Source organism: Pelodiscus sinensis, chromosome 14 (genome assembly GCF_052426305.1).
Source record: "Pelodiscus sinensis isolate ZL-2025 chromosome 14, ASM5242630v1, whole genome shotgun sequence".
NCBI lineage: Eukaryota > Metazoa > Chordata > Testudines > Trionychidae > Pelodiscus > Pelodiscus sinensis.
Genome location: NC_143065.1, coordinates 45,772,496 through 45,787,985, shown reverse-complemented (window position 1 = coordinate 45,787,985; position 15,490 = coordinate 45,772,496). Strand labels below are relative to the sequence as shown.

At 41.2% G+C, this 15,490-nt stretch overlaps 1 protein-coding gene across 2 annotated transcripts in view; it reads left to right on the top strand.

Annotated features, from left to right (window-relative positions):
- GOLM2 (golgi membrane protein 2) overlaps positions 1-15,490 on the top strand; it is a 31,450-nt gene that overhangs the window by 3,798 nt on the left and 12,162 nt on the right. For both annotated transcript variants that reach the window (XM_006132098.4, XM_006132099.4), the window contains exons 3-8: positions 1,451-1,553; positions 3,863-3,953; positions 5,381-5,525; positions 5,893-5,973; positions 7,210-7,308; positions 8,559-8,735. In XM_006132098.4, the coding sequence (XP_006132160.3) occupies positions 1,451-1,553; positions 3,863-3,953; positions 5,381-5,525; positions 5,893-5,973; positions 7,210-7,308; positions 8,559-8,735 (696 nt within the window). The remainder of the gene's footprint in view (positions 1-1,450; positions 1,554-3,862; positions 3,954-5,380; positions 5,526-5,892; positions 5,974-7,209; positions 7,309-8,558; positions 8,736-15,490) is intronic.

Below are 15,490 nucleotides of genomic sequence, written 5' to 3'. Positions count from 1 at the left end.
CCATGGGGAATGGGGGGGATGAGACCCACTTCAGGGTACCTTTTGGGTTGGGATCCCCTACAGTTACACCACCATGAAATTTCAGATGTAAGCAGCTAAAATGACCAATTTAAAAATCCTCTGGCTTGGACTTTGATCAGAAGGGACTGTGAATTTGTTAGGGCCCTAGTAGTGTTAACTTTTGGTTTTCGATTTAAAGCAATTGAGAATAATTAATACAGATATATATGAGGAGGCATTTTAAATCTCGCCACTGCGCCCAAAGCAGTAGGGAAGAAAAACTTCTCAAGTAGCTGCTTTGAAAACTAAACTGCACGTTAAAATGTAGATAGGTATAAAAATATCACATGTATCCTTTAAAAAAATTCTTGGAGTAAAAGAAGCCCAGAATGTCTGCTGTGCGCCAAGGATAACACTTAAAAGTGTAAATTGCTTACCCAATATAGAGAGGGTTCCATTTATATTGCTGTATTTTTCAAAATAAGGTGGTATATGAAGAGATCACCATGAACATTGACAAGTAGGGGCATCATATAGTCCTTCTGAATGAAGAGAGTTAAATTTTTACCATATAGTCTTACTAGAAGATTTACCCAGCATTGCTCAGGTCTTTAATTCGATTGATTTTTGTTTTTCTTCAAATCATTGCTCGGGGATGGGATTAGGGGTTCAGTCTGCAGGCTGCCCCAGGAAGAGAGGACAACCCCAGCCTTCTCTTACTGCAGCACCTTGGGTCCAGGTGAAAAGCATATGTCCATGGCCGCTGCATTGGGCACAGCTGGGAGAGGGGTACATGCCTCCCAGCGGGTAGACAGACAGACACATGCTTTCCGAAATATATAATAGCTGTCTCTTTCTCCACTCCTGCCCCCTGTTGTCCCAATGAGATTATAGCTGCCCTGGTCCCCATCTCTGCCCCTTGCCCTCCCCCTGTGGTCATTATACATATAACTGTCCCTGCTAGCAGATTCCTCCCTTTCTGTGTGTTATGAGAAGCAATTGCATTTCAAGCACGTCCCATTGTCCTGGCACAACCAAATCCTGACCTTTAAGTTATGATTAGAGGAAGCTGTCTGCTAAATTTGGTGATCTTAGCTCTTACTGTTTAGGAGGAGATCTTGAACAAAGACGCCATCACTTGCAGACAGACAAACTCTCAAATATATAGTAGATCATGAAAGGTCACAAGTAGTACACTTGAACCTCTAATCCAGAAACCCTGGGAAACATGGTTTTCCATCTTAAAGTTTTTGCCAGGCCAGGGAAGGAGTGAGGGGGGTAGGGTAGAGTGCTTACCTGAAGCTTTTAAAGGAGGAGGAGAATGAGTAAATAGAGTAGAGATCAGAAATATTTGCAAATGAACATGCTTCGTATAAGAAGCATCAGTGGTAAAAAAGATTATAGAGGGGGTCACTTTTCTACTCACTTCAATTTGTGCAATTTGGACTAGAACAACTAGCAGAATTGCGCCAAGAATTCATTCGTCAAGAGGACCAACTTCATGAGTACAAGAAGAACAACACTTACCTCGTGAAGAAGCTGGAGTATGAGAGGTATGATGCTTTTGAGTGTTTGTAATAACCACGGATTTGTGTACGTTTCTTATAAAATGCCTAAAAGCACAAACTAGTCCAATAGATTTTTAATGCTCAAATAAACTTTGACCAATGTATAGCTAACATCGAATAAACTGTCAGGATTTCTAATGTAAGCCTTTATTTTCTGGCTTTTGTGCTTTATTGAGAGTAGGAAAGTCTCTAGAGAAACGTTACTTCCCAGAATTGTGCTTTTTATTAAATTTGACTTAAATCTTATATTGCCTCAAGTATGAGTTGAGACAATAGAACAACTATTCTATTTAATCCAACTCTGAGTTATTGAAGTATTTAGGGTGCGTTTATCAAGGCCTTCATGACAGATTAATTTTATTGGAGTTGAAGTAAAAGTATTGTATTTAGGCTGAAATCAATTTTTAGGAAGCAACTCTTCCCTCCCCATATTGTAGGAAACAATGAGACACAGTAACATTGAGAGAAGGCTTAAAACTTCTGAAAGGACAATTTATAATGTTTGGTTAAAAGTATGAGTATTGGTAAACTTTGAAGACAAAATACATAGAGAAGAAAATTTTGCAGGATTACTACCTCTTCACATTTTATCCACAAATTCCTTAATTTGTGGATCATCATTGGCTTATTTTGAGGCCTAAAAACTAATTGAAAAAATAGTTTAAGGGTCTGTTACTTTCATATTTGTTCATGTGTTCCACCTTTCCTTCTTGAACCTGCTGTGATAAACTTGTGCTCTTCTGTCATTGTTATTATTTGGTTGTGGCTAGCACATGGGATGCCACCTTCTTTTTTTGTCAACAAAAGCCTTATGAGAGATAAAATACAGAGTAGAGTGAGGCACTTTTAGCTCCTGAAAACCAGTTGGGGTAAACCAAGCTGCTCCCCTTTTTTGAGGTGATAGCTCTTTACTTGTTTCAGTTATATGCCCGTAAATAAACATTGGAAGGAATGGCATATATTAAAACTGTAACTTAATATAACTGTTTCCTCAGCCAATATACATGCACAGGAAGGAATGCATTACATCAGTGTTTCTCAACCTTTTTTTTAATAAAGTACCCCCTTTTAAAAACATTATAAGTACCCCCAGTACCTACAGTTTTCAGACACACCATTTTTTTCTACCATTGCAACACATTTGTTTAAGCAACTTAATTGTAGCTGGGCGGGCAATGAAATTTTTGGGTGTAAAAAGTACAAAAATAATAAAGCTCTGTAAAACTTAAAACAAAAATTCATTTTTTCCAAATTTCAGTTGTGTTGATGTACCCCCCAGACTTCTCTCGAGTACCCCTAAGAGTACTTGTACCACTGGTTGAGAGAAACTGCGCTACATTATACATTTCAGATGAGAAATAGAATTTTGAGTAAATAAGTAGTTCTAATAAATGTTATTTCTCTGAAGATAAGAATCGCTGATTTCAGAAGAACAGAGAATTTAGATGGGTGAGAGATTGTGGAAAGCTACTTTATTTAAAGGGTTTCTAAAGCTTTATAATAGAAAAGTCAGTGTCAAAACTGATCTTGAATAAACTAACATGAAACTCTTGCACAGATTCTTTTCTAAATGTAGAATTAGTAATATTTGATAAGTATACTCTGTACACAAACTATATTAAAACATTAAGGTTCAAATTCTAGCACTCAGAACTTAAGAAATGCTATAATTAAGATTGCCTGTACAACTGTAATTTAGTCTCCTTGTGTATGTGCATTATGATTGTCTTTAATTATGGTCACACTTTTTTTGCATAGTACCTTTGTCTGGCTTTTCCTAACTTTTGAGTGCTTTACTCTGCATCCTTAATATTTTTACTGGGTTTTGTGTATTTTTCCTAGTTTTTTTTATCTGACAAATCATGCCATTGTATTGCCTATTATTGATGTCCACATATTTCACCAGCATGGTTGGAACCTTGGGTCCATTGCACAGACCCTGTTACTACAGCCAACAGCTATCTTGTGGTGGTGGTGGTAGTAGTTTGCCATCCACTGTGAGGATGAATACTGGAGAAAGGATAAGACACTTGTGAGTTGCAAAGGTATTTGTTAATGATAAAGGAATGGTGAGACTCAGGAATTTTTGGTTCTTTTCCAGGTCCTGGTATGCTCTAGTGGTCATGGACCCTTTTGCTTAACTCGCCTGGGAAACCTTAGCCTTTTCTGCTCTACTCCAATTTCTACTCCTCAAGCTTTTTATGCCAGTCTATTTTATTTTTCTCCAATGCAATTATGGGAGGCTTGGTGTAATCCAAATCAAATGCATAACTGTTAATGTGCTTCCAATTAAGTTTGCAGTGTGGACACCAAATCAAAGAGATGAGGATGCAACATGAAGAACATATAAAGACGTTAATGGACCAAGCTGCACGGGAACAAAAGGTAAATAGTGGCTAAAATATTCCTGTTGCTGACCGAGGGAATTTTTATTTCAATGTAGGGCTCTCATCTTGAGCAATAAAATTGGAGCTAGTTTAGGATATCTGGGACACTGGCTTGGGGTCACTAAAATGTTAGGTTATAATCAGGGCTCGACAAATTATACAATCTACTCGCCTGTGGCGAGTAGATTGTAACCCGGAAGAGCCGGGTTCCGGCAACCTGCGCATGCACAGATCGCTGGACAGCACGGCTGGCGAGCGGGGCTCGCCGCAGTTTAATGCGCCCTGGTTATAATTGTTTGTTTTGTTTTAGTCCTAGACAGGTAGGTCTTGAGAATCAACAGCTCTAGAAATGCTTGTGGTATCATGGTGGAGCTGGAGGCTAGAATTTGCCAATGAGAGATGCACTGTAACTATTTGTAAGGCCAAGGCACGTGTGTGGTAACTTCCCATTGGAGGCAGCATGACAGATTACATAATACTTATTACACAGGAAAATTTAGTTTAATCATTTTACCGTACAATATAGTACAAGCAAAACACATGTGTGGTGGAATCATGGTTTTCTGGGCATTCCTTTGGGATGTCTGTGCTATCTGCATAACAAATCATGTAAGTCATTGACGTGAATTTGGAATGGCAGCGTTAAAGCTTTGTACATCCGCAATCTTCCATTTGCCTCTCTAGATGTAAGTGGAATGGCATGTTAGCTGCCTAGCGACCCTATTTGTTGGTGAAGTTCATGTCTGTAAAATGAACTTGAAGTACAAATCTGAGTAATTGCACCTTATTTCATATACGCCTTTGTTTCGATAGAGATATAACTACTCCCATTTGCTCCCTTATTCCATTCTAAGGATATAAATTGCTCCTGAAAAAGCAAATGACTGAATTGAGCTCCAAACAAACCGGTTACTGTCTGTCTTGCTATAAATGTGAGACATGGTGTTAGCACAAGGCATTCAGGAATCCTTACCCCTGTGATGCACCTGTTGGGGGAAGAGAAGCATGGTCAAGGTGGGCCTTTGGCAAGCTATAAGCCTAGATTTGCTCAGAGACGTCTGTGTTTGAAGTCTGATTTTGTGTTGCCTTTCTGAAGGCACTTTCCCCTCTTGCCTGAGACAGGATTTTTGATTTTACAATGGTCTTGAATTGGCATTTCTTTCTGATGGAGACAGATGCTCCGCAGCTGCAGGAATAGACTCGTGTTTGGAGGGCAGCATGTATGCCTGGCAGACGTTGGCCTATATGGCTCATGCTCTGCCATATTGCCCACTGTTCTCCAAGGTTCTAACCATTCTCCTCCTAAGGAGCCAACACCTAGGAGTGAGAACTCTGCAAGATCTGGTCTAAGGAGGCGAGTGAGTGATTTCCTCCCCCTCATTTTAAGGGCCATCTTTATTATGGTTTAATTTCTTTTTAAAACAGGATGCACAGAGAACCCAGGCAAGACAAGACATTGAACTGGATTTGAATGATAATCAAGCAATTTCTAAGACCGTTCAAGAGACAGATGAGAAAAATGTAGTAAAGCATGAAGAACCCTCAAGCAATCACATCCCTAATGGCAAAGGTATTCCTTTTTGCGGCACTTTAGATAAATATGCGTTACATGTGTTTTATCAAACCATATTTTTTTAAGCTGGGATAGTCTGCCTCAGCTAGGTATGCAGATTACAAAAGTTGCTGTTATCATGTGCTTTTCCTTCTCAGAACAGAGGGAAAAGACTGAGGTCGAAGTCCGATCTGCCCTTTCATTGCTCCCACCAAAACAGAGTTGAGGCCCGTGCCACTTGTGCTGTCATTGCTAGCATGGTCCCTGGTCTGTGGATAGCAGACTTGATTCCAGTGCTGTCAGCCCACTGGCTTTCACCAATGCTAAATAGACTATTCAAGTTAAAAGAACAGTACAGAATAACTTAGTGTTGTTATTTTGACAGAGAAAATCAAACCAGGAGGTGACGCAGGCATGCCTGGAATAGAAGAGAATGATCCAGCTAAAGCTGAAGATAATCCTGCTGGTTAGAAAAATCATATTCTAATTTTTTAGGATATTGCTATTTGATATCATTCTGGTTTAAATCTGCAGAGTGTTAGACAGCCGGTGAGTCAGCGAATATAGTCCAGATAATTTAAAACCCGTCTGTTAGGAGTTTTGTGTAGGGCTGTAAAATCCCATGTAAAATGTTAACTGATTGAACTGTATGGTTAACTGGCCTGCCGTAGGTGCGGGGGGGCAGTGGTTCCCAACCACCAGTAGACACGGGAAGACACTTCGGGAGGGCTGGGGCGTGAAAGAGAAGGGAGTGCAATAGCCGCTCCCCTGCCTGCACAGTGGCAAGAGGCACCTCCCCAGGTGCCTGCACCCCGCCCCCCACCTGCTTCTCCTTTGCTGCTGGTGGCATTGAGGTGGCAGCAGGGGGAGATGGAGCAGGAGGCGCTTCCCTCCCTTCTCCCCCCTCAGTAATGGCAGCTGGCCAGGGCTCTGTGCTTCTCCCCCCCCCCCCCCACCTATGGGGGCGCAAGACTGCTAGCGGGCGAGGGGGCACAAAGGAGAAGGGCTGCTCCCCGTGCCCATGAAGTAGTAACGACCATGCTCCCTAGGACTGCCTCACTCTGGGGAGCATGGGGGTGGGGTGAGGGTCTGGGGGGGGTCACAGGGCAAGAGGGAGTTGGCATGGGCTGTAGGGATGGGATCAAAGGGTGTTAGGCACTGGGAAGCAAGGGGGCTGGGTTGGGGTTAGGTGGACTGCAACGTTTTATTTGCATATCATTAGCATAATGAATATGCAGACAAAATGTTACTGCTCCTCCAAAAATTTGTGAATGGATTTGCTGGTCCCGCATAAAAAAGGCTGGGAACCACTGCACTGGAGCAACCCCCTACCTGTGGTATGCCATGGACAAGGGTCTTGCTCCTGCCATATTGGGCACCAGTTAACTGGTTTCTGGTAAGCATTCCCGGGTAACTGTTTACATCCCTAGTTGTATATCAGTGCAGAGTGTTTCAATCAGAAAACATTCAGATTTGTGATAGACAGTAAAAATGTCAGGCGCTTAAATCAGCGGGAATTAAGTTTCTTCATCATCCAAGCTCTTTTGAAAACTTTGCCCAGAAGTTTTAATTTCTCATTTGTAGGACTGGGATTTTAAAATGAAATTTTGGTGCAAACAGAACTTTGTTAAAGTCAAGCCTAGAAGATAATGGTGGTTGTATTGGACAAAACTCTTATTGTACATCCATTTATGTTCTTTAGCTTTAAAGAAGCTCCTTATTTCAACATCTCAAAGTGAAGATCATCAACCCAATTTGAATCTTCCTACTTTACAGCCCCATATGCCAAATATGGCTCCAGGTATGAACTTTTAACAGGCAATATTTCAAAATCTTGTAAGATCTTGTTCGATAGCTAATTGAAATAAATGGGACAGGGATTTCGCTTTCTGAAAGGATTTTCTGTGCTTCTTATGCATATGTGTCTGCCACTCTGTTTGAAGTGGCTTTGCCTTTAAAATAAGATTTTATTTTAAAGGCAAAGCCACTTCAAACAATCACAAGATTAAGAAATGTCTTAATCCATTTTAACTGCACTATTAAACCATAACAGAATACCAATTTAAATTTATTATAAATATTTTGAATATTTTTCCTGCATTTTCAAATATTGATTTAAATTACCACAGTATATGGAGTATATAGTGCTCACTTTATTTTTATTACAAATATTTGCACTGCAAAAAAACCAAAAGACCAATTCACCTCATACTTGTCTACTCAGTCCTATTTCTTTTTCAGCCAATTACTAAGATAAACAAGTTTGTTTACATTTATGAGATAATGCTGCCTGCTTCTTACTTACAATGTCACCTGAAAGGGAGAACAGGCATTCACATGCATTGTTGTTGCTAGCATCACAAGGTATTTACCTGCCAGAGATGTTAAACATTTGTCTGACCCTTCATGTTTCGACTTGTAGGCTCTAAAGTTTTACATTGTTTTATTTTTGAGCGCTGTTATGTGAAATAAATAAAAAAAATCTGCATTTTGTAAATTGCATTTCCACATAGAGTACTTGTATCAAGTGAAATGAAAAATATTCTTGTTTTTTTGATGTGCAGATATTTGTAAGAAAAATAAAATAAAGTGAGCACTGTACACTTGTGTTCTGTGTGTTAATTGAATTCAGTATATGTGAAAATGTAGAAAAAAATACAAAATAGCTATCATAAATTTAAATTGGTGTTCTGTTATTTTTTAACGGCGTAATTAAAACTGATTAATCATGATTATTTTTAATCAGGTTAATTTGTTCTGCATTAATTGTTTGAGTTAACTGCAATTAACTAACAACTCTGATTCAAATTATTACTCTAGAAATAATAAATGCTGTACAGTAGATATGAATGTGGGGGAAGCTTAGCACAATCCTATGATTAAGGGGTCAGAAACTTTGAGGTACACATTGAAACGTATCTGAGAGAAGCTATTAGTGCCTTGCCCTTTTCATTCATAAAAGTATGGACTATGCTGAATTATCTTTAGGCCCTTTAGATGGTACGGAAGGAAATCTAAAAGGGCAAAATAACACTTTTCTTCATGTTGTAGATTTAAATGCTGACAATGAGGAAAACATTAACATCGTGAAGCAGATACCTCCAAATCCTCCTCAGCTTTTGATTCCAGAACAAAACTTGGAAAGTAAAATAGAACACAAAATGGAAAAAGACCTTGGAAAGCAAGTTCCAAAGGACAGAGTTGGTGACTTCCAGAAGATGAAGCAAAGTAAGTTAATCATTACCATTGTACTTCAGTATCTGGGGATCCATGCATGCCTTTTCATGTTGTATGTGACCAGTTGTGTGGTTGGCCTTATCGAAATGAAACATGCAGAAAAATTAAATGTTAAGATATTAGTACAGAAGGTACATTCCTTAAGAAAATTAAGACAATAGCATGCCATGTTCAGAGAGATTAATTATTAAACTATCTTTGAGTATTAAATATCTAAATTTCATGTTAGTGCTACATTTTAAGTATGAAGACATTCAATCAAAATATGAAAATCAGTTTGTAGTAAGTTGAGGTAGATAGCTGCGTGTATCTATACAATATGACTTAAGTTTTGACTTTTTCCCCCCTTAGTGGCCATGTCTTGAATGCTGTTATAAAAGAAATCATTTGGTATCGTAATGGGGAGGAAATTGACTTGGTTTGTTTACTTTTTTGTTGTTCAGAAGCTTCTTCTGTTCCAAACATGTCTTTCAGAAGAACCCTTATGCGGTCTTATGTCTGTGTTGGAGATTTTTTTAAATTCTGGCAGCAGCGAGTTATACTTAATGAGCAGAATTAATTGTTGTCATGCCAAGGATGGATTAGTGGACAGTGTGTAGGTGAAACAAAAGTGCATCACAAATATAATTTCATGAGGCTCTGTAGCTTATCATATGAACAGCATGTGGTATGTTACAAAAAAGTGTTGTTTTTCATTTTTAAATCCTAGTTTTCAGTCTTTAAAATGTCCAAGTTTTTCATATTAGCATTGAGAAGTCTTAGCTCTTCCGTACACTATAACCCAGTTATTTTTGGAGACCTAATTTCAACTGTTTATGAATTATTTGATTACAATTCCTGGGGAGGGGAGGTGTGAGAGGACCACTTGAAGAGGAACTTTAGTTGTGTGTTTAATTTTGTCACCTTTTCTCAAGAAGTCTTTTATTGTAAATCTGTTTATATTTGGTAGCTTTAGAAGTTCAAGGTTGCATTAGCATGTGTACTCACATTGACTTATATTTCATCCAGGTCTTATTTTCTTACATCAAAACAAAGCTTTTCAGACTTTTCAGATGAAAAGTTCACCCTTGAAGTGCTGTTCTGTGTACTGGGGTAGATTCTGTACCTCTTTATATCCCAGATTTGGGGTGTTCTGATTTTTTTTCCAGCTCAAAAGCATCTATGAACATATAGTTAAAAATAAGTGATTTATGGAAACTTAGCTGTTGTTTACTGTTGATGCTTTAAAAGCACTTTACCCAAATGGTATGCATGTTATTCATGGAAGAAACAAAGGACAAGTTTTGGTGATAAGACATTCTTAAATATACTTCTGCATTGCGAATACCAACTTGGGCTGTTTTTAAGCAGGAAATGTAGAATGTTAGAATAAATATCTTTAAGCATAGCAGAATCAGTTAAATGAAACGAACTGACTCAGATTCAGAGTAATTTTTTGGGGTATCTAAAAATGTGAATTGGACAAATTTTCTCTCGTAGTGCATTAAAGTCTGTTATTTTGATAGGGAGAAATATCTAAAAGTATTAAAATATTTAGTTAATAGAATTCTTGTGTTGATCCTTTTGGTTTCCCTTGCATTTTGGAAGGGGACACTGTTACTATATCAGTCCACAAAGAACAGCTACTTACCCTAAAACAACCTTTCTTTCTCCCCCCCCTCCCCCCACTGATTTGTCCCCATTTATTCTACTTTTCGTGCTCACAAGCACAGAATTTTGTTCGTGTCTATTGAAAAATTACTGTATAAAGTTAGGTGCCAGACCTGGAGTTCTCTACCAAGGATTTGTGCTGGGTGAAGGTGCAAACCAAACTACTAGTAGCTGTTCTATACATCAGAAATTGGAACACCTCAGTGCAGCTGTTTGAGTGGTAGAATGGGTTCTCGTCTATGTAGATGGGTCCCAGTGTCCTGCCTTATAACATTCTAATGCAGTCCTGAACCCATTCAGATAGTCTGGGTAGAAATGGTCAGTTGGGCCTCCTTCAGAATACTGCACAGCTGCAACCAAGATGCTCTCCCTGCAGTAGTTGTTTGTTTTGATAGTTGTTGGCATCTGAGACCTTTAAGGATACTTTTAAAAAGTGCAAATTACCAGTTGCTCCTCATAAATTCTTCCTTATTTTCCTGAGGGAGTGTCTCAAACTGATGTTCTGGCCCAGTTCAAGAAGATGTACTTAGCCAAGAGCATTTGGCAGTTTGATAGATGCATCTTTATGTTGTCTAACTAAATAAATGGGATTTTACATCTCCAGCTGCCAGTCTTCTGGAAATGGATGAATTCAGGAGAAGAAGAATTTTCAGCTTCTTTCATTGTTTCTATTGGGATTTCCAAGCTAACAGCCATTCACAGGAGGAGCTCCTGGAAGATCCAGTCATCACCTCATTAGGTGACATTGTATTGCCATTGGGATAGGCTTGACATCTGTGTCTTGAAGAAATTTTGGGTCTACATCCTGGTCTTGATGTTGAGCGGTATGGTGGACCAGTTCCCTTCTTGAGGTGGCCTAAGATGTAAGGGAGGATTTGGCTTGGGAGGTAGAAACAGTTGATGAAGTCTTTGTGCTGTTGCATCTCCCAACAGCCCCAGAATAGCTGTGATTGCATCTGATTGAGATGTGATGCTGTAGGCCAGAATGGATTTCCCCCAAGAGGACACAAGGATGGGTCCCCTCCAGTCTCCTCTCACCTGTTGTTATTTTTGCCCATGTCAGAATGGCTTGGCTCAAAACAAGGAGAGAGTGGTCTGTGGGTGACGTCTCTTGACTTGGCTGAGGTAGGAGGGAAGAGTATATCTCCTCTGCAGGAGGAGACATTCTCTCAGGCATTGTCGATGGTTCCCAAGTATCTTGTGTACCAACTGAGGTGTTGCTCCAGATGCCACTAGAACTAGGAAGATTTTTTGTTTTTGTTTTTAATCTGTGGCCAGCAGTAGCAATACTGGGAGGTTGGTTACTGCTAAGTCTCTTGATACTAAAACAATCTACACTAGATGTGCATCCCATACATTACACAGGTAACACGGTAGGTGCTTTGGTGCTGAACGTTTCAGTGTTGATGCTATGGTACTAGTCAAGGCATGTACCAGCTCAAGAGACCACCTGGAAACCTGATGGTGTTGAGGTGTCAGTAGCACAATATCTGGGTCTCAGACTGTCTCCTGGGTGCTCGTGAGGGAGATCTGTCCCTTCGAAAGCAGTGTACTTTCCTCCCTCTTGCCTCAGAGCTCTGTGTCCAAGAAGGTTTGTGGGGTTTGCTGATTCTGTGATGAATGTATAGGACTTCCTTGAGGAGGACTGGGCCCAGGGCTGACAGGCACGCTGACGGTGTCTACTCTGGCTTGGAGGATACCCTCAGGGACCTTTACTTGAGGAAAGTTTTAGGCAGAATTCCCTCTATTTGTGTGTCTGAAAAGCACTATATGTGCTTCAGTGAGGCAGAAGAGGCACTTGAAGTGTCCGTAATTAATGTGAATAGTGGCCTAGCAAGAGGGACAGGACCCTGGGGATTTTGATTTTACCATGTCTAGGTGAACGTAAGAACTGCCATACTGGGTCAGACCAAAGGTCCATCTGTCAACAGTGGCCAATACGAGGTGCCCCGGAGGGAGGGATCACAACAGGTAATCGTCACGTGATCCCTCCCCTGTCACCCTCCTCCAGAGAAACAGAGGCCAGGGACACCATTCCTACCCATCCTTGCTGATAGCAGTTGATGGATCTGACCTCCCTGAATCTATCTAGCTCTTTTTTGAACCCTGTTAAAGTCCTGGTCTTCACCACATCCTCTGGCAAGGTCAACCTGTGGAACTCTGTGTGCTGAGTGAAGAAAAACTTCCTTTTGTCTGTTTTTAAAGCTGATGCCTATTAATTTCATTTGGTGACCCCCTAGTTCTTGTATTGTGGGAATAAGTAAATAACTTTTCCTTATTCACTTTTTCCACACCAGACTAGAACAGTGGTACTGCTCTGGAGCACCTCCCACATACTTTATTTTTGGCCAATGAGTTTAAAAATTATACTAAAAACTAGATCGGAAAGGAAATTACACAGGGCTCAGCTTGGGTTCCAGCTTGATTTTTGGGCAGTAGAAGGAAAGTTAGGGGTAACTGTGGCTATCTAACCCCTTATGCCTTACAGGGCACTGGAGGACACACAGGGTCAGGTGAGGCCCTGGGGACACACTGCTGTTCAAAATAGTCTGAGTTTGTATGGCTGGCGGGAGGCGGTACATGCATACCAAAATACTTGTGAGCAGTTTGCTAAATAGTAATGGTTTTGTAGGAGCAGTTACATAACTCTTGTCCATGCCTGGCTGCCGTCAGCTAACTCAAGAAAAAAGGTAGATGATAGCTCTTGGTGCATCAGTAAGTCTATAGTACTTGAGAAATATTAATAAGAACATAAGAACGGCCGTACTGGGTCAGACCAAAGGTCCATCTAGCCCAGTATCCTGTCTACCGACAGTGGCCAGCACCAGGTGCCCCAGAGAGGGTGGACCGAAGACAATGATCAAGCGATTTGTCTCCTGTCATCCCTCTCCAGCCTCTGACAGAGGCCAAGGACACCATTTTATCCCCTGGCTAATAGCCTTTTATGGACCTAACCTCCATGAATTTATCCAGCTTCTCTTTAAACTCTATTATAGTCCTAGCCTTCACAGCCTCCTCTGGCAAGGAGTTCCACAGGTTGACTACACGCTGTGTGAAGAAGAACTTTCTTTTATTAGTTTTAAACCTGCTCCCCATTAATTTCATTTGGTGTCCTCTAGTTCTTCCATTTAGGGAACTAATAAATAACTTCTCTTTATCAGCCCTCTCCACACCACTCATGATTTTATAGACCTCTATCATATCCTCCCTCAGTCTCCTCTTTTCTAAACTGAAAAGTCCCAGTCTCTTTAGCCTCTCCTCATATGGGACCCGTTCCAAACCCCTAATCATTTTAGTTGCCCTTTTCTGAACCCTTTCCAAGGCCAAAATATCTTTTTTGAGGTGAGGAGACCACATCTGTACACAGTATTCAAGATGTGGGCATACCATAGTTTTATACAGGGGCAGTAATGAAATATCAAGCTTTTTCAGGGCACATGGTAAAGAGTGAGAGTTTAATAAAAGTGAAATGCCAGAGAATATTGTGAAGGCCGGGTCTTGAACAGAGCTCAGAAGTGAGCTAGATAAGTTCCTGGAGGCTAGGACCATCAATGGCTGTTAGCCAGGATGGGCAGTAATGGTGTCGCTAGCCTCTGTTTGTCAGAAACTGGGAATGGGTGAAGGCAGGTGGATCACTTGATAATTCCCTGTTCTGTTCATTCCCTCTGGGGCACCTGGTATTGGCCACTGTCAGCAGACAGGACACTGGGCTTGATGGACCTTTGGTCTGACCCAGTCTGGCTGCTCTTATGAAATCTCCAGAAAAATCTGTTTGTTTAGGGTTGTTTTAAATTAACAGAATTTTCACTACAAGCTTTTTTAAAGTGGAAAAATCCTGAACACCTAACTTACATGAACGTTTTACTGAAAGTTTTTGTGTTATTAGATGCACTGTTCCCTTATTTTTGTAATACAGGTTGAACCTCTCTAGTCAGGCCTTTGGGTCTTGATCGGTAACAAACCAGAGAATTTTCTGGACCATGGAAGGCCAGTATTGTCTAGCAGCATCACCAACACTTCCGCTGCTTACTGGGCTCTTTGAAGACATTGAGGGGTAAATTAGAGCTAAAGAACAGCACAGAATCCTGAGAACCAGGACTGGTGCCTGTAAACAAACTGTTTGGGGCAAAGGGAAACTTGGCCACATCCATGATGAGTGGACTAAAATCATGCCAGACTACAGATATTGCCAGTAGGGATGTTAAAGTTATATTAAGTAATCAAATAGTCGATGGGATTTCTATCGACTATTCGATTAGTCTGTAAGGGTGCCTCTGCCTTTGAACTGTAGCAACAGCTCAGGCTCTTGCTACGGTTCAAAAGCCCTGCAGGGAGTGTAGGGCTTCCTTTTGAAATGTGCAAGAGTCCCATTAGGGCTTTGGTACGTTTCAAAGGCTGAGGTGCTGCAGGGAGCAGGGCCAGCCGGGGAGTCCCCACTGGCCCTGCGGTGCCTCAGCCTTTGAATGTACCAGAGCCCCAGTGGGCATCTTGTACATTTCAAAAGGAAGCCCCAGAGAGAGCATGGGACCAGTGGGGGACCCATCTGGCCTCGTGCTCCCTGCGGCGCCTCAGCCTTTCAAATGTATAAGAGTCCCCGCTTGCAACGTTTCTGCTGTACCTCTACTTCTCCTGCTCCCCGCCCCTTGCTGCCTCTCTCTGATAGAGGCAGCAAGGGGGGGGAAGCGACTAGTCACATCACTAGTCTACTATCCGATAAGTTTCTACTTATTGGCTAGTCAACTAATCTCTTACATCCCTAGTTGCCAGACCAGAGAGTACTGGACTAGAGGTTCAACCTGTACAATCTTTTGGGATTTTCCTGTAGTAACTTTTTACTACAGTATCAGAGCCTGTATTGTCTGCCTTTCTCTTGTAGTAATCCAGCTTCTTGGTTTAGATCGGGGTGGGGAATCTTGGGGCCAGATGTGGCCCCCCAGATTGCTTGGATCTGGCTCCCGAGGCTCACGGCGCCCCTCCCCCACTTTGGGGAGCCAGTGCTGGTGTTCCAGCCCCCCCACTGTCCCACCATGGGACTGGCGCACATAAAGTCTAGTAGGCTGGGTGCCTGCCTCCTGGCTATGGTGTGTGAGGGGAAT